Genomic DNA, 18,567 nt, shown 5'->3' with positions numbered 1-18,567 from the left:
AGTGTTAATGTATACACTAAAAAAGCACCACAGATGCTAACTGTAATCCTGTCTTCTTAATCTTGCGCAAAAACCCTTGAGAAAATGAATTATTGGCCCGTGGAAATACTTGCATTTCACTATCCTTGGTCAACAGAATTCTGGAAATTGTGCAAGTCAGAATGTGTATGGCAGGTTGGTAATCACATGAGAGCGGTGCACAGACTGGGGCCTTTCAGCCTCTGTTAATAATATGCTGAGGAAGACACAGGCCAGGCCTGGGGAGCCCATTCTGCAAACAGCATCAACCCACACTCCACCAATCACAGGACTCTCGACAGTCTTAAAACTTGAGCAGTAGAGCTAAAGAGAAAAAAAAGTAAAAGGCAGAACTAGCTTCCTCTTTTCTCTAGCGCCTGCCCTCAGTGCCTGCTGTGAGCATCACTAGCATTAATGTTTCTCCGTGTATCTCAATAGAAACAACTTCGGCTATGAAGAAGTCATTAATTATATTTTATGATAAAACATATTGCTGAGAAACAAAGTGTACTTTTTCAGTGGGGAAATGAAAATCCTCATTCTTTGTAAATAAAGTATGGGTACGTTTTAATTTAACTTCTGTTTGTGTCTTCTAAGCAATTTTCCAGACAGAATTCCCAGGTTAAAACATTATTATAAGATTTTAGAGAACTAAGGTCAATTGAACACGTTGTTTTATCTTCTTTTTTTTATTTAAGTGTTTATTTAAATCCCAGTTACTTAACATACAGTGTAATATTAGCTTCAAGTTTACAATATAGTGATTCAGCACCTGCATACATCATTGGTGCCATCGCAAGTGCCCTCCTTACCCCCCATTACCTGTTTCCCCCCCACACACCCCACTTCTCCTCTGGTAGGTTCTATCTTCTTCTTCTTTTTTTTTCTAAGATCATTTATTTATTTACTAATTTGGGGAGAGAGAGAGACCATGTACGTGCAAGCAGGAGGAGGGGCAGAGGGAAAGGATGAAGCAGACTCCCTACTGAGCAGGGAGCGCAACACTGGGCTCGATCTCAGGACCGTGAGGTCATGACCTGAGCTGAAGGCAGATGCTTAACCCTCTGACCCACCAGGTGCCCCTGTTCTGTCTTCTTAATTAAAATATCTGACATAGGTGTCAGCCTTTGAGAGGAGGCCAGGCATGTTATACAAATAAGGATGGGATGAGGAACAGGAACACACATTCTCACGTCCTTCACATTAAATGCAGGCGAGGCTTTAAAATCATTTTTAAAAAATTTCATTCCATTTTGGACTTTCTTTTCACCTTTCTATCTCAACTTGCCAAAGTGAAATATGTCATACACATGCAGCCTGGGTTGCCAGATAAAACGAGAACACCTAGTTGCATATGAATTTTAGATGAATGAATACATTTTTAATATAACTATGTCCCACTTATTGCATGGGACATAATTTATATTAAAAAATGATCACTGTTTATCTGAAATTCAAATTTAACTGGGTGTCCTGCATTTATATTTGCTAATTCCGGCAAGCCTAACATATCCAGTGGATATTGTGCTAGTCAGACACATCATCCCAGTGGGAACAGGAAAGGTTGGTAAGTGGGTAGTGCACAGTGGCGAGGAGGCACAAGACAGGGTTAGGCAGGTGCAGAGGCTGCAGATGGAGGACGAGCGGGGTGGCTGCTGGAGCAGTGGGAGGCAGCCCAGGGGTGGCTGTAGTACCGGTGCTCTAGCTCCTCTGCCCTTTGCTCATTTCTTCCTGATGCTAGTGAATTTCGCAGAGGCGGCATACAACCAATGGCAGTAAAAACGGAGATTCTTTGAGGTTTGAGAAATCATTTGAAAGTACGCCAACTGCCATATCTACGTAGACCTTCTTTTGATTATCTTTTATCAATACTTTTAAGCTGAATGTTGGCAAAGGATTTCATCGTGAACATTGCTTTCTACTCTGTTACTAGTATTTCTGAGAGTGTGTGGGTGGAGAGGCGACACAGAGAGAGTAATCTACTAAATACAACATTCTTATCCCAGGATCTGGGAAACTTTCCATCTTCTGCATCACGACCCTACCTGCCTGTTAAAGGAAGTCATGAATGCCAGCTGGTGTCCGGATAAATGAACGGGACACCTTCTTACCTGTTTCTAGCTGCCCTGCTGCCAGTTTCCTATTGATGTGTCCTGGCTTTACATGATTTTCTCCTTTTCTCCCCAGCCTTTCTCAGTGATTTAGACTCTGACTGACCCTATTTCTGTGGCCTGGACACCTTCTGCTGTGTTGGTCCTAAAGAATTCCTACCCTTTGGTGTGAAGCCTTGGGCTGCCAGCCACACCTGCCCCGCCCTCAGCTGCACAGGGAAGAGTCCAGGAAGAAAGCCAGTTGGACAGGGCTCTAGGATGAGGAATGGAGCGCAGGATGAGCTTGATCTGTTGGTCTCTGATGGTATTAGCCCCAACACCCGCTTTATTCAAGATGTCTTTGCCCCAGGCTGATGGTGAATCAATCAGGTGGGGGGGGGGGTGGAGAGTGGAGGTGACAGTGCTGGTTTTCATGATCAGCTTGGCTGCTCTACTGTCTGCTTTACCAGGAGGTCATTCAATGGAATCCTCAATGCTTGTCCCCTACTTCTGTCTTCTGTTTCTCTTATTCCTTTTCACACCTCTTTCTAACTAGAGGTTACCTACTTAAATTTAGACTTGGAAGTTGGGGAAAGAGACAGGGTAAGACCCACTTTGACCTTGAGCTTAAGCTGTCAATCTACCTTTTATTAGAGTATCTTACACTCGGGCTTTGCAGCTCCTATGTCAGGGGTGACATAGGAGACTGCTCTGTAACCTACTCTGAGCAGTCACTGAATCTCTGTGTCCGTTTCTTCATCTGTAGAATAGGGGATACTGAGAGTTTTCATCACAGAGGCTGGGTATTAAGAGTAAATTAGGTATGCATATACATAAAGCTTTGAGAATAGCGCCAGTTACATGGTGTATGTCAAAGAGTTTAATAATAATAATAATAATAATAATAATAATAATAATAATAATAATAAAGGTCCACTCGGATTCCATTCTGTCAGTCCTTCGGGCCCTGGAAATATCTCTGCCATTGACACATACTTCCATACCCTCCATCCTTGCAGTTACAGTCACAACATTAACTAATGTGTAAAAAATAAATAAATAAATAAATAAAAATTAAAAAAAAGGTTTAGTTTTTAGATATCATTTTAGAAGGAAAAGAGAAAAATACACAGAATCCATTGGCAAGGGTAGGCTCAAGGAAACATGATGACTTACTGCACTTGAATCACAAGCTGAGGAGGGTTAAAAATGAGGGATGTGGCTTTGGGTCAAGATGACATGGATCAGGAAGCAAAAGGGGAGTTAGATACATCTACTGTTGAAATAAAACACACACACACACACACACACAAATAAAAAATAAAACACAGCCGAACAATGTCTATCTCTTTGGTAACAAGTATATGATCACCTTGAGAGGAAAGACATTTTAACAAACGGGAGCACAGATTTTCCACCAAGGGAGCGCTTTAGTTATGCCCTTTATTTTGAGGCTGAGTTAGTCATTTGGCTCTAGAGTAGAGCTCCCAGGGCCCATGAGAATGGTTTGCTACTTACTGGAGTACTGGCTTCCCCATGCATCAACGCCATCTCCTGAGCGTGGTGTTAGTATGGCATGTGTTACAACAATACGGCCACTTAATCAGCCGGACATTTATCCACTTGTTCCTGATATTTAGCAACATCCCTGAAATGACTTTTTAAACATTTTTTAGTCTTTGCCAGCAATGGGGAAGAGAGTTAAGTGCACAAATGGCTTTGGACAATCTGCTGCGGAGAACTGTTTTAAGCATGGCATAAACATGCCAAATCAATAACTTGTTTCTTTATCCGCATGTGCCATGAAAATCTGGCTATCATAGAGTGCCGGATCCATTAAAAACTGAATATGCTATTTCCAGACAGCAGATAGCTCAGAGCTCAACGGGGCCAGCAGGCAGGGATCCAAATTCCCATCTCCCTCTCGAGAAGAACCACTCAAGGCACTCTGTTGCTACATTATGTTCCTCAAAGCACAGGGAATAATGAAGGCTTGACAATCCTGTGGCTGCCTCGGGACTGCGTCAAATGGCCATTATTCTTTGAACAGAGAGAGCTGGGTAAAGTGACTTTTGTTATCTTAAATCACTAGGCGAATCTGATTAATGGAGAAATGTAGATCAATACAGGATTTCTAAAGTGCAACTGCCCCTTTTGCTCCAGGTATGACATATGTGTTTATGAAACCTGATGTCACAGAGGTGAACAGTCTCTTGGGGAAGGAAAGATGGTAGTATGACCCAAGACTTTTTTCCCCCAAGACTTTTAAAATAAATTTTTGCTGTATGCTTCTGATCACATGAAACCACAAACAATATTTTTTTACACTTTTTATTAAACCATATTTCACTGTACACTAGAAGACATGAATTCCCAGATGTGTTTGAATTGATAGCAGTGCTTCAGGTAGTCTTAGGAAGCATGAGTGATGCAAATTCACATCGACCTTTTTTCGTATATTTAGTATTACACTTAAAAATGCACTGTACTGATATATTACTTACAATTCTTCTACTCAAGTTATGCCTAGCATAAATCTTTAAGATAAAAATATCATATACTTTAATATTTTTACAGAATTATATAAATAAGTAATTTGGGGGGGAATATGGATCCTATCCTCATTTTTTCTGCTCACACACGTTTGTGGTCCTTTACCCAACGACCAACACATGTTCAACCACTCTTACCATTTCTCTGTTATTAAACTGCATTCTATAGTAATACTTCATTCAACCTAACCTTTAAAAATCAGCTATTCCTAGACTTTCTAAGATAAATAATATCTATCCTTAAAATAGCAACGTTTCTAAAAATAGACAAGCTCTATTTTAAAACATCTGCTTCTTGATGTAATTTAGGTCCAATTATTTCACTCTGGGACTACTAAACCGTGTAGGGATCTCTGGGTATTTGGGTCCAAATTAACTGGTCCTGGGCAGCTGTACTTTCGGCGTTCCTTTGTTAATGACTTAGTATCTTTATGGCCTTGCTCTTGCCTTCACTTTAGTATGCCGCCACTTTTTAATGGAGCTCTGGCTTCTTGAAGCAATAACCACTCTCTCTGTGACTGCTGCTAGGGTTGATTGTTTTTAGGGAAACCAGACATCTATGTTTGTTAGAAATATTCTTTTTAAAAGTGGATGGCTTGTGGATGGGAGGACTTGAAGAAGTAATGAGGTGGGGAGAGAGAATTAAGCCAGGATTTGGACAGGCTGGGTCCTGGCTGGCGGGCTGGCAGACTTGCAGACTTTGAGCCGGGTTTCAGAGAGCAGAGACTCTTGCATCAAAGGCCTCTGGCTGTGCAAAGCACTAGGATTTGTTTTCTAATTGCTCCAGTGCTAACTCATCAAGCATATCCATACGTAGCTGTTTTGGGGAGCACATATGAACTGTTTATAGTTTAGCTGATGTATGTCTGTGTCTGCAGAAAAATCATTAAAATAACACTAGCCACCAAAAAATAAGGTTGACGGAAGAAAAGCTTTTTCTACCAACATAGTTTTATGATGACATTTCTTCTCACATGTGTCCATTCATTTGTGTCCATGAATGTAGAAAATTATTAAAATAATAATAGTCACTGAAAGAACATGAGATGCCCACTTCACAAAATACAGAACCTATAACAGTGGTGATGGGTTAAAGACTCACTTTTAATGGTGGAATATATATAAAATTATGCAGATTAACTGTATTTAGAAAATTCATTATGCAGATGTTAAAAACCACTATAGACTGAAACAGAATTGTACGCTTTTTCCTTCCAAGCATCTTCATGTTTTATAATAGCTTTTTACATTAGCAGATTACAAACATCTTTGTTTAGCTAATAAACTGAGATTTCTCCCCTGAACACATAGCTCTGATAAAATCTAACAAGAAAGAAAAAATGGGGGGAAGAAAAGGAAAGAGAGAGAGAGAGGGAGATCTTTTATATGCATGGCAATACTTCTTTCAGGCCAGAGACAGAAAGCACATGCTAATAAGCAGGGTTTTAATAAAAAGTGTTCTAATTATAGCCTACCACTCTACTTACCCATAACTTATCCAAAGAAAAAATTCAACTCTAGTGACATGGAAGGCCTCTGGACCTGTAACCTTTCCTGGTAGTTATCATGGTGCGTTTTCAGAAATTACAAGCTATGTTTATTATGTGTTTATTAAAATAACAGAGGACAGCATACAGTGTACAAAACAAAATCAGATTACCCGCTGCTTTGGATTCTCTTTACCAATGTTCCCTTTTATTATGACAGAAAAATGTGAATTAGCTTTGTGTCAAGCCATTCTGTCCAAGTCTGTAGTATAAGAACTGAATATTGTTTTCTTAAAAAAATGGTCATGGAACCAGACATAATGCTCCAAAATGAAATTCTTCTCATCTCCAGCAAAATTTGTCTTAGAGTATAAAAAATAAATCAGATATTTTCCTTAAGACTCGTTCTGAGTGCACATTTTGCTCTAAGCTTTATTTGCTCTCTGCAACAGCATTTGAGAGAAAACCAACTGACCATTTACAACGTAAACAATGGCTTCAGAGTATGGTTAAGAAGTGCACCTGGCCTCACTCAAACAACACATTTGTTTAACCTGGTGACTTTCCTGTGCCTGGGGTCAGGCAGAAGCAATCTTGGTTGGGTTGGGGGCGTTGGGGAGGAAAGAAGAGCAAACATAACTGATTTACTGAGAACACTACGGTTGTACTAACTATCCTTTGTAATTACCACTGTTTTAACAGTTTCTAGCAAGCTAGGCTATCATTTAAGTGACCCACTATAATTTGGGATGAAGCCCCAGGAAATTATGCCAACTTTAGACCAGGAGCTGCATTTCTGAGTGTACTCAGCATAACCAACCCACTGAAATGCTGAGTGTTCCTTCTTTGGTATAAATTTACGTCAAGGGAAAAATTAACAATAAAAGGAATCTAGCTAGAGAAGGAAAAGAATGCCACAACATTCACTCCCAGGAAAATTTCCATCATGAAAAAAAAAAAAAAAAGCAAGCAAGCAAGCAGAATAGCATGATGAACCCCATAAACTCATCACTCAGGTTCAATAATCATCAACACACGGCCAATCTGATTTTATTGTACCCTACCCACTCCCTGCCCTGTATTCTTTTTTTAAAAGCAAATTGCAGAAAGCCTGTATTTTACATAAGCTTTGATTTATAATGTATGTATATATTTAACCTAAAGATCACTACAGAAATCTCACTGAGCTTGAGAGGTTTAAGCCAACTCTAACCACATCTTATGAAACATTTTATGCTACAACCTATCTGCTTCGAGAGCTAATTTGTTCGAATATAATTGGGTACTTAAAATGACAAAGCAACTTGAATTGCAACCCCCTTGTATTTTATTTATGGAGGGGAGAAAAAGGGATATTCTAATGAGAAAGAATGTATGTTACTCAATCCCTGTGATGCTAGTCTTTGTAGACACTCATCCACAGAAGAAAAGGTTGACAGTGAGCCGATGAGGCGTGCCTGGATGGAGGTAGAGAACGGGGCAGGAGCTGCCTGGAAATGTTCCCCGTTTCCATCCCTCCACATGCAAAATAAAGCAGAATGCCAACAGGCCAAACCTTTGGAACTTCAAAAATCACTCATCAAGCACTCTAGCTCCTTACGATAATTTATTACCGATCTTAAAGGAAAGATCAAAAGGAACCCCATCTAGTATTTACATTCAATTCCTCATTGCCCAATGACTAATTTGTAGAGGAATGGAGTCTTCACAAGAGAAGCCAAAATAATCCTGAGGTGACTTTGATACAATGCCACAAAGGATATGAAGAGGAAGCCGGTAGAAGCTGCAAATGGCCAAGTTCCATTAAGAGTTCTAATAAAAGGATAATGGAATTTCCCTTAACTGTGAATTAAAAAATGTTAGAAGTGGGCAAGATTTAGACAAGTCAGGCAAAACCTTTGATTTGTCACAGCCTTTTGTTGTTCTTGAATTTAACTTTAGCCACTGCTGCATTTATGTTAATTAAATGGCTTCATCTAAAAAACAGCAACATTCCTATCAGGAACCTGGCCAATCTCCTTCCCTTTTGCTGGCGTATTACTTATCAGCCTGCACCTTCTCTCGCTACTTGTCAGGCATTACTGGCTCTCCTGATCTCTTTCAAACAAATTGCCATATTCTGCAAAGTGATTGGTTTAACTTGAAAAATGCAACTGGAAGTGCTATAATTTTTAGTACTGTATATTGCCATGGTCACACAAAGCATAAACACCTCTTTCACAAATTGTTGGTGCTGAAAGTCAATCGGTCACTATAGAAACACCAGAAGCTATTGAAAATCTTTCAACTTCTATGAACAACTGGCACAGTTTTTCCTCCTGAATCCAGACATCTCCAGTAATTCTCAACTGAGGAAAATAGTTTTCACACTACTTATTTTGGCTAGTTAAAAAATCCCCACCACATGTCTCCTTGTAAATTCATAGATAAAGATTTAAGTTTATATTAGCATTTCAAGTGTGCAAATTTTTTGTTCGCTTCTGAAATCACCTCAAATTAACAGATTTACTAGAACCTTCTATGATACAGAAGTTGTGCACAAGTCTCGGGAATCTTGTAATATATTTCCCTATGATGATGTGGTGTTGAGCATTTTAAAAACAGAAGTGCTTTTTTTTTTTTTTTTTTTAAGAGTTCTTATCTTTTACAAATATATGGTGAAATGCTTCTAAGTAAAAAGATGTCTAGAAATACAGGGAATGAAAAGCATGGGGTACGAATGAACCAACACTGGCCATGGGTTTATAAAGCTGGGGGATGAATTCATACGAGTCATGGTGATATTTGGTCTTCTGTGCAGCAAAACTTTTGGCAGTCGATGTTTCAGATATTATGCTATGTACTGCTCTATTATGGATTTTATTTTGAAAAAATAACTATCAAGAGCTATGGAAAATCAAAGAGTTGGCAATTACTATTTCAACTATCTTTACCAATTCAAAGTCAAGTCCATCACTTCAGTGCTTGGAAAAAACAAACAAACAACCAAATAAATTACACCCACAAGTCTGCCTTCACATCATCTTTGAGATTCCAGAACATGTGTGAGTAGATTTTAATGTGAATGAAGTATGATTATTTGAGGTCAGAAATATTTTCTGACTTCCTTAGGAAGAGATAAAGAGTTGACAAAATGAGAACATAAGTGTAATTGGAAAACATACTTCAAAATCACTATCTACTGGTGAGAATTGTGCTTTACGTTCAGAAAGACTTCTATCCAACACACAAATAACACGCTTTTCTTACCTTGTGATCATACGGATTATAAGAATGGAATACCCGAGAAAGATCTTTCGTTCTTTGCTTTTTCTGTGGAAGAAAATGCAAACATCTAAGTTGACAGGTGGCAAAAATATTCACATACATATACCTATGTATCTATGTATCTATGTATCTATCTATCCATCTATCTACACCTCTGTTTACCTATCCACCTGCATTAAGATATTGTTTAGAGATTCTTCCTTCGCAAAGTGAGGGGCTACAGGGCCAATCTGGGATACATAGTTGCAATAATAAACCAAAGCCACTTGATGGTTTTGTGGGTCGTGGCCACATGCCAGCCAGGTGACCTTTTCCTATGATTTCATAGTTGAAACACTAATCATCCTCAAAAACTCTATTTTTAAACACATCATTCGGAGGCTAAAATGAAGAAAGAAAACTGAAGAGAAAGAAAACTTAAACCCGTTTAATGAAATGTATTATTTCATTGTAATACAAATGGCTATTACTCTGACCTGGGCACCAATATGCATCCAATTAAACATACCTTCACCTGGCTTCCTTGTCACACCTGGGGTCTGTCTGCTGGAGGCTGCCCTGTTCTGTCCCTGTTGTATAGCTCAAGTGCCTTGCATGGTGTCTCACACACACTACCCAATGTGTATTTGTTTATAGCGATGACATAAAGCCTCATATAACATCTTTTCACTGCTAATGACATGTTCTTCTCAAGCTGAACCCACTACTTGAAGACTGTCTCTACCTCCTGCTCCTCCAGTGTCTGTGACAGTGAAGAGAGGGTGGGGTTCATTTATGGTCGGCTCTAAGAAGCAGCTTGTTTTCTCAAACACTTCAAACTGTCCACGCACCATAACCACCACAGGAAATTTTGCACATGGTTCTAGATCTTCTGTGCATATATTTTCACATACAATTATTACTTTCCTTTATTTTTTTTTGAAGATTTTACTTATTTATTTGAGAAAAGCAGAGTGTGTGCACGAGAGAGAACGGGCAGGAGGAGGGGCAGAGGGAAAGCGAGAAGCAGACTCCCAGCTGAGTAGGCAGCCCAATGCAGGAATCGATCCTAGGACCCTGGGATCAAAACCGGAGCTGATGGCAGATGCTGAACTACTACTTTCAAAGAAAAGGGATCATTCTTTATATGCTGTCCTAAAATTTACTTTTTCCACATCACAATTTATCCTTGCCAAACTTAAACACTTGTATAACCAGATCTGTAATCCCTTATATGGAGTACTGAAGTCACAACACTTCTGAAATCTCAACTTTTTTTCTGCATCTCATTTTTTTAATAAAATGATCATCTCTGCCAGCTTGACAGTATGCATTTTTTTCAAAAAAGATATATTGTACAAGTGCAGATGCAGAGTCAAAGAGCATGCCGTGCCAATCACCTTGATGGATAATGACAAACTGCCTCCACCCTCCCAACACTACCCCAATCTGCCTTCTTACCAAGAGTGAACAAGAGAAGGGACTGCAGCCTAAGTTGGAAATTCTTAATTTCTCTTTTCCATTTAAAGGTTAGAACATTTCTTGACTCACAGAGATCAAATATCTTTAAAATGGATGTTGGACATCTTCCCAGAGGCTAGTTATAGAATTTCTGAAGTGTCATAGAGTTAGCCCACCACCATATCTTGCAATTCTGGCAGTAGAGTAGTCTGTTTGTCCTTAATACTCCCCCTGTCTTGCTTCTGGCTCTACTCTGCTGTTGTTAGCTGAGCTGCTTCTGTCTTCACTTGTGAATGAATTCTTGCCTGGTACACAGGTTTTCTGGGGAAGTATTTCCATATTTCTTTCCTTTAAATTCCAGCATATGCATGAGCATACCTGACACACCTCCCCAGGGCCAGTGATCCAAGCAGACTCTCGGCCTGGGCTTTATATGACCTTCAGCAGCCACTTGGCTAAGCAGCTGAATCTAGTATTAATTAGGATTTTTATATTAGAGTCATTTGTACACACTCACTGTTGTCCCATAGACCAATTTTCCTATTTTAGAATTACCTTTGGAGTTACAATTTCAGCTGGCAGTGCATCAAATCACTTGACTTTGTTTCCGCGTCACCCACCAGAAATCACCCCTCCCTGCTGCCAGCCCAAATCCTCACCTCCCCCGTGCACCTTGTAAGTGGGCTTCTGACCATCCTAACTCTAAAGTAACATAACACTCCTCCCCGCAGAGCAGGGATGAGCCTCTAACTGATTGGATATAGTCTCCGCTCTCCAAGAGCCCTGAAATTTGTTCTGAATAGGTCACTTGCTCACCAAAGTTTTCGTTAGCTTACAATTTTCTCTTTCCTTCCATGTACTCGATTCATTGTATAACAGTTCTTGGCTTATACTTCAATCAGAAGAAAAATGACGGATATTAACATTTCCTTTGGTAGAAAACTCACTATAAAACATGGGGTAAAAATTTTTTCAGAAAGGAAATTATGCTAGAAAAGATAAAACATGGAACATGTCAGTATTCAATTTAGGAGGTGTCCGAAAGACTGTTTAGTCTCGAAAAGGTTGAGCTACCAGCTTGAGCTGGAGGGTGGAAATGGAATATTCAGAGGTTGTTTTGTGTGACATTTTCATGTGGTTTTAGATTTACATCTCTATTTTGACAGCTGAAACCTATACATGCCTTTTACTATAAGCTACCTCAAATTATTTTGGGAAGGAAGTGGGGTGTAAATGACAAATAAGTAATACATTTTGGGTTAGCACCCAAAGAAGCCAGCAAGGAAAAAATGCTCTTCTTTCTGACAACGAATTTATTATATACAAATACGGTGAAGTCTTGGCTAGGGATACTGAAGGTTATGTGTATTAGTTCAGATAAGTGGAAACTACTGCTATTTTTTCCTGGAGGTCAGAATCAAACAGCTCAGTGGTCTATGTTCAGGGATCTAGAATAGGGGATGGCGCATGGGCCTATCTCGTCCACCACCTGTTTCTGTAAGTAAAGTTCTACTGAGACACAGCCACATGCACTTGTTTATGTACTTCTATGGCCGCTTCCATGCTACAGCAGCAGCACTGAAGGGTTATAACAGAGATCACACAGACCATTAATGCTAAAGTATTTACTCACTGGCCCTTTACAGAAACAGCCATCCCAGATCTTGAATCTTTATCTTGGACCATGTCTACTTCTGGCCACAGTCCCTTGTCCCCAAACCAAATAAACAATTACTGAGCAAAATTCCTTGCTCCTTCTACTCAATGAAGACAGTTCAAGGACCAATCATAACCTGTACCCTAACACAGCAGGATGAACAAACCAGGCAAAAGAACCATTAGTTCTTTTGCTTCTAGGATTTTATTTTTTTTGGGATTCTATGTTCAGACAGAGAATATTACAAGTCGGCTTGTAGGGCATGCTGAAATACACATGGCACTTTGGGAGCTTTCTGTAACCACACTGCTGATGACAGAGATGCTGAGATCCTTTACTAAATTCTAGTGCTAAAGCCAAGGAGAAGATTTCGTGTACTGGGGACTAAAGCATGGCCATTATTGCTAGTGAGCCAGTAACTCACATGCAGATAGTGCTAAGAGTGCTATGCTACAAAACTTGTTGAGCCTTGCTATCAGCAGTTTTACCTGAAACTAAAAGCTGAGCCAAAAATGGAATAATTAGACACTTTCCTATTACATCATAGTGTGTGTCTAAACTACCTCCCACTGTTTAGCCTGTGAAAACAAACATCTCTGTCATGCAACCACCTGATAATTCTCTGAGTATTTAAAAAGTAAACATGTTGAACAAGGTGTATGATGAACTTGGAATGAGGGCGGCCCGAATACAGTGAGTATGGTGGACATCTTTCATAGAACCGTATGGGGGACCTTCGAGTCCCCTTCATCACGCCTCCCGAGGAACAGGCCATAGAGAGGCGAAGGGATTACAGAGTAACTGCCTACCGAGCCCTGCAGTTGGTGTGGGTTGCAGCTGGGTTTAGAAGATGAGGCAGTCTGAAAATTTGGTAAAACCTTCAGAAATGGGAGAATCTCTATCCTAGAAGTATTTTCCTAAACTGCTTTTATATTTCACTCGTCAAGAACAGAAAACACTGACTACTCCTTTAATATCCACACTTAAACTCCTTTTCAGACAAAACCAAACGAAACTCAAGCCCCCAGTGGAGCATTTTTAACAGTTCAAGTTTCCAGACAATGGAATCATTTCAATTTTTATCAAAGGGACTCAAGGAGTTAGATCTGAAAGAGGCTCCACATGCAATGAAAATCTGTATTTTGAAGGTGAGGTTATACAATCAATTAAATTGTAACAACATCCACAGTTTAACTTCTCCTGGGCTCCCCAAATGAATCCAGTGTTTTCCTCTACTTGTAAATAATAAGATGTAAGTCTTTCAGGATACTCAGTGGTAAGAAGCCAAAAGAGCAGGTGTTTCAGTGCCCTAACTTCTTATTGTCAGCTCCCCATATAAAGAACTTGGAAGTCACCACTCTGGCCTCAACAAGGAACAAGCTGAACAGACTGAAAAGTCAAGAACTCTGTCTTGGATGCACAAGGGAGGGAAAGAAGGAAACACTCCCCAGAACGGTGAGAGACCTGTAAGCCGACATGGGGAATGCGGCTTCCCAGAGCATGAAGCTGCCCCAGGAACCAGTGCTGAGTAGGAAAACCTGAGCCTTAATTGACCTGCTGGAGGCTAAGCGCAGACAACTCTGTTAGGAACTCCAGCCATGGGGTGTGCCAGTCATGGGGCAGGAGTGGGTGGTCTACAACACTGGGGGATCTACCTCCAGGAGCTCAACCAGGCTCTGGTAACACATATGGAAGGAAAAGTGCCTGTGGCTTCTGGCAGGGGGAGGGGAAAAAGAAGCATTTTGAAATACAACAGAGCCTAGCCTGCTGGGGTGTTAGCAGAGTCTAGCTAAACTGAGAAGGGAAAATACCCAATTTTAGCCCACCAAGCCATCCTGGAACACCCAAGGAGGGAGGAAAGACACCGAGGAAGGAGAAACACCTGCTTACAGTCCAGAGGCACAGGGTTGCAAAATGAGATCTAATCATAGGACTCTAGAATGCTTCCCCTGTCCTCACACCTCACCATCACGTACTAAAGGTCTATTTGCAGCTGTTCCTTGTACCCAGCACATCATGTGCAGCTATCAAGAAAATTTAAAAGACATACCAAGAGGCAAAAAACAATTTGAAGAGCTAGGCCAAGCTTCAGAAGCAGACAGGCAGAGTGCTGGAATTATCAGACTGGGAATTTAAAATATGTTGTGGGTTCTCATGGATAAAGTAACAATAGGCAAGAACAGATGAAAAATGTAAGCAGAGAAATGGAAATCTAAGAATGAACCTCTCCCAAATTTCTCTCCCTAAAATGCTAGAGATGAACACTATAACGGAAATGAAGAATGTCTTTGACAGGCCGCCTATTAGTAGACTGGACATGGCTGAGGAAGGAGTCTCTGAGTTGGAGATATAACACCCTCAAAAACCAAAAAGAAGAGAGGACAAGGATTGGAAAAAAAAACAAAAACAAAAACAAACAAAAAAACCCAGAATATCTAAGGATTGTAGGCAGCTAAAAAAGGTGTAAAATATGCATAGTGGGGACATCAGAAGAAGAGAGAGAGAAAGGAATACAAGAAATATTTGAAAAAATAATGACTGAGAATTTCTCCAAATTAACGTCAAACACCCAACTACAGACCTAGGAAGCTCAGACAACATGCACAACAAATGCCAAGGAATCCTATTCTCTGGCATATTATTTTCAAATTATAGTAAATCAAGGATATAGAAAACTTTCTGATAGAAGCCAAAGGGGGTTGGAATTCCTCATCTACAGAGGAACAAAGATAAGAACCATATCTGATTTCTCAGAAACTTTGCTGGCAAGAAGAGAGAGAAATATTCAGTGTTGAGAGAAAAAACCCCCCACCAACTTAGAATCCTGTACCCTGCAAAATTATCCTTCAAAAATGAATAGATAAAAACCTCCTCAGAGAAACAACAATTGAGAGAATTTATTTATAGTAGACTTTGTCTGCAAGAAACATTAAAAGAAGTTGTTTGTAGAGAAGGAAATTACATAGGTCAGAAATCTGGATCTGAGGGAAGAGCACTGAATAAGTGGAGAAGAGCAAGTGCAGGTAAAAGAAGTTTTTTTTTTTTCTTATTCTTAATTGATCTAGCAGGTAACAGTGTATGTGGAACAATAATAACAAAAATATATTCAATTATATATGCTTATATTTATGTGGAATGAATGACAACGACAGTAAGGGTCGGAGAAAGAAATTAAGATAATTGTGTTATTGGGGGGCTTGGGTGACTCAGGTCATGATATCAGGATCCTGGGACTGAGCCCTGGTCAGGCTCCCTGCTCAGCGGAGAGTCTGCTCTTCCTCCCTCTGCCTCTCTCCTTCCCCTGACCCCACTTATGCATGTGTGCTCTCTCTCTAATAAATAAATAAAACCTTAAAAAAAAAGATGATTGTGTTATTATTATAAGATACTCATACTACCCCTGAAGTCGAGTTGTGTTACGTGAAAGTGGATGTTTTTTGCTGGGATTGGTTGGTACTGTGTATTGCAAACTCTAGGGCAACCATTAACACAGGTTAAATACAAAAGTATAACTGATATGCTAAGAAGGGAGAGTTTCAAGCCACTTATTTTTCCTTGTCCCTTTGTTGCAGCGAACCTGAGAAATGGTTAACCAACTGACTGGCCAGTAGCAGCAGAAAGTAAACGTGAAAAGATAAGAAGCCAAGACAACTCATTAACTGGGCTAGCAGGTTCTTGAATAGTGATCTTTGTGCCATGCAGGGGCACAAGACAGTAAGGCAATCGATGATGGGGGGGGCGGGGGCGCTAGGAGACTTAGGTTCTAAGCAAATTTTAAAAGGAGACCGAGGTCAAAATTCTAGGAAATAAACGCCAAGGAACAAGAACTGGTCAGTTACTACCTGCCAGGAACAGGCATTTAGTAGAGAAGTCAGAGAAATACATCCTGAGGCAGAAGGGACAAAATAGCAAAGAGGTACAAGATAGAAAAGAATGCCAAAAAAAAAAAAAAAAAAAAAAAAAAAAAAAAAAAAAAGAAACGAATGCCTGAGGGGCTCAGAGGTCCTTGGTGAAACTGGCCAGGAACCAGGAGACTGCAGTGAGGATAGGGCTTAGCAAGAAGCAATGAGACACTAAAGTCAGGGATAGGAAATGAAGTAGCCAGGAAATCTTAAGAGGTGAGTGAAGGCGCTAACCCCCAAAGCCGTGGTCTGATGATCAACTAGGTCTGAGGTTTGCCTTGGGATCTTCAATTATACTTCCTGCAGGGGCAGGTTCCTGCTGTCAGAGGGTGGGCAAGGCTGAACTCCTTACACTCAGCCTGTAATGTGACAGCATTTGGTTGAAAGGGGAAAATATGACAGCTTACTGGAGAGTTCAACTTTTGATAAAAGCAGAAATAAAAGAACTGGGTCTATAGATAGATTATGCCATTTATAAACTGTAGGAAAGTAGGCCTGGATGTAGGCTCATGGAGAACAGGGAGGAAGGAAGTAGTCCTCTGAGAGCAGGGAGATGCCTAAGTGATTAGAGCGCACAATGTAAGAAATGGGACGAAGGATCACAGCTGTGTTTCAGAGAGCATTTCCTACTGTTGTTAGAGATGGAGCAAGAGTGCAAGGCTAGAGGCTGGAGATGGTGTGAGAGGATGTGGTGATGCTCCAAAGGAAAAGGAAAACATCCCATCCCCAGATTCAGCTAGGGTGAGGATGGGTGGGCTGGATGGAGGAGGAGCAGAGGCAGGACGGACAGCTCTTGGTGATCCATTAGGTAAGGAGTACGAGAGGGAAGAACAGTGAAGACTCTAAGATTTGGGGCTCAGGTAACCAAGGGGAGAGAAGTGCCTGCACCTATATAAGGAATCCAGGCAAAAAGTAAGTTTTAGGGGGAGGGGAATTCAGGTTTGAACAGAATGCATTTGAGTGGCCGGCCATGAGACCTTTGGGGAGATAACAAGAGGAAGTTAGATATAAGGGTTATGGTGCTGGAGGAGGGATGGGGGCCACAGATTTGGGAGTTATGAGCCTGCTGGTATAATTTAAAGCAGAAGAGGGGATGTGATCACACAGGGAGCATACAGAATAAAGGAGGTAAGAAGATAAGAGAAGATTGAGGTTAATATCCCAGCAAATCACAGCTCTCTGACCTTGGGCGAGGAATCAGCTCTGGACTTCATATGGATCAGGCCACTGGTTCTCAAGTCTGGTTGCAGGTTGGAACCAATGAGGAACTTTTAAAATATGCCAGTGCTCTGGTCTTAATCCCCAGTGGCACCAAACCAATTGGCATGGTGGGATGGTAGGCAAGGGTATTACTTAAAAGCTCTTGGGTTTTCCAATGTACAGTCAAAGTTGAGGACCACTAGCCAATAAGGTCCCTGAGGTCTTTTCTGGCTATCTTCCAGGTGGATTCCTCACTGTCTTTCAGCTTTTGCTATTCTGGGTTCTGAATTCTATCAAGTATTTTCATTTTTAATCTCCATAATACATCTGCAGCTTTGCCTTATTTCCCAACCTCTTCCTTTACTTAAAAATGAATTCAATGTAGGAATTCCTCTGGGGCACATTGAGGCTTTGGCTGCAGAGAACAGGCTGCTATTATATATTTAGTTTCTTACTTGGTGAGCACTTCTGAAAAATTAATGGAAAGCTAACTTAATAAACCCCTGAACCTTTATTTTGTTATCAATGTATAAAACATCAGAAACTTAATTAAAAGCACTTGATGTTATCAGCACTCAATCACAATCTCACTTCTATATTGGACATATTTGGATGGTGTCCCTACGAGGATAATAATCATTCAAGATCGCTGAGAAGAAGGAACAGGTCCCTGGAATCTAAAACAATGAACCTCAAAATTCAGAAATGAGTAAAAAAAAAAAAAATCAGTGATGTGAAGTATGTTTAGTGGTAAAATATCCAAAATACTCAACAAAACAGACAAACTTTAAAACCTCACCTGTTTTTTCCTTCGTAAGACACACATGTAATATTTTTGTGTTCTGGGAGGAGAGAAGGGAAAATAAAGAAAAATAGGTTGCTCTACGTCTATACACATTACCCACCTCTTCCTTCCTAGTAAGATCTGGAAGGTAATGGACAAGACCATAAAAT

General features: G+C 40.3%; 1 protein-coding gene across 1 annotated transcript in view; it reads right to left on the bottom strand.

Moving 5' to 3' along the window:
- The window catches only part of CDKAL1 (CDK5 regulatory subunit associated protein 1 like 1), a 635,724-nt gene that overhangs the window by 106,677 nt on the left and 510,480 nt on the right, over nucleotides 1-18,567 (bottom strand). The window contains 1 exon segment of the mRNA NM_001284447.1: nucleotides 9,397-9,459. Within this exon segment, the coding sequence (NP_001271376.1) occupies nucleotides 9,397-9,459 (63 nt within the window).

This window comes from Canis lupus, chromosome 35, assembly GCF_011100685.1.
Source record: "Canis lupus familiaris isolate Mischka breed German Shepherd chromosome 35, alternate assembly UU_Cfam_GSD_1.0, whole genome shotgun sequence".
NCBI lineage: Eukaryota > Metazoa > Chordata > Mammalia > Carnivora > Canidae > Canis > Canis lupus.
Note: the sequence above shows the minus strand (reverse complement) of the source record. Positions and strands in the feature narration are given on the sequence as shown.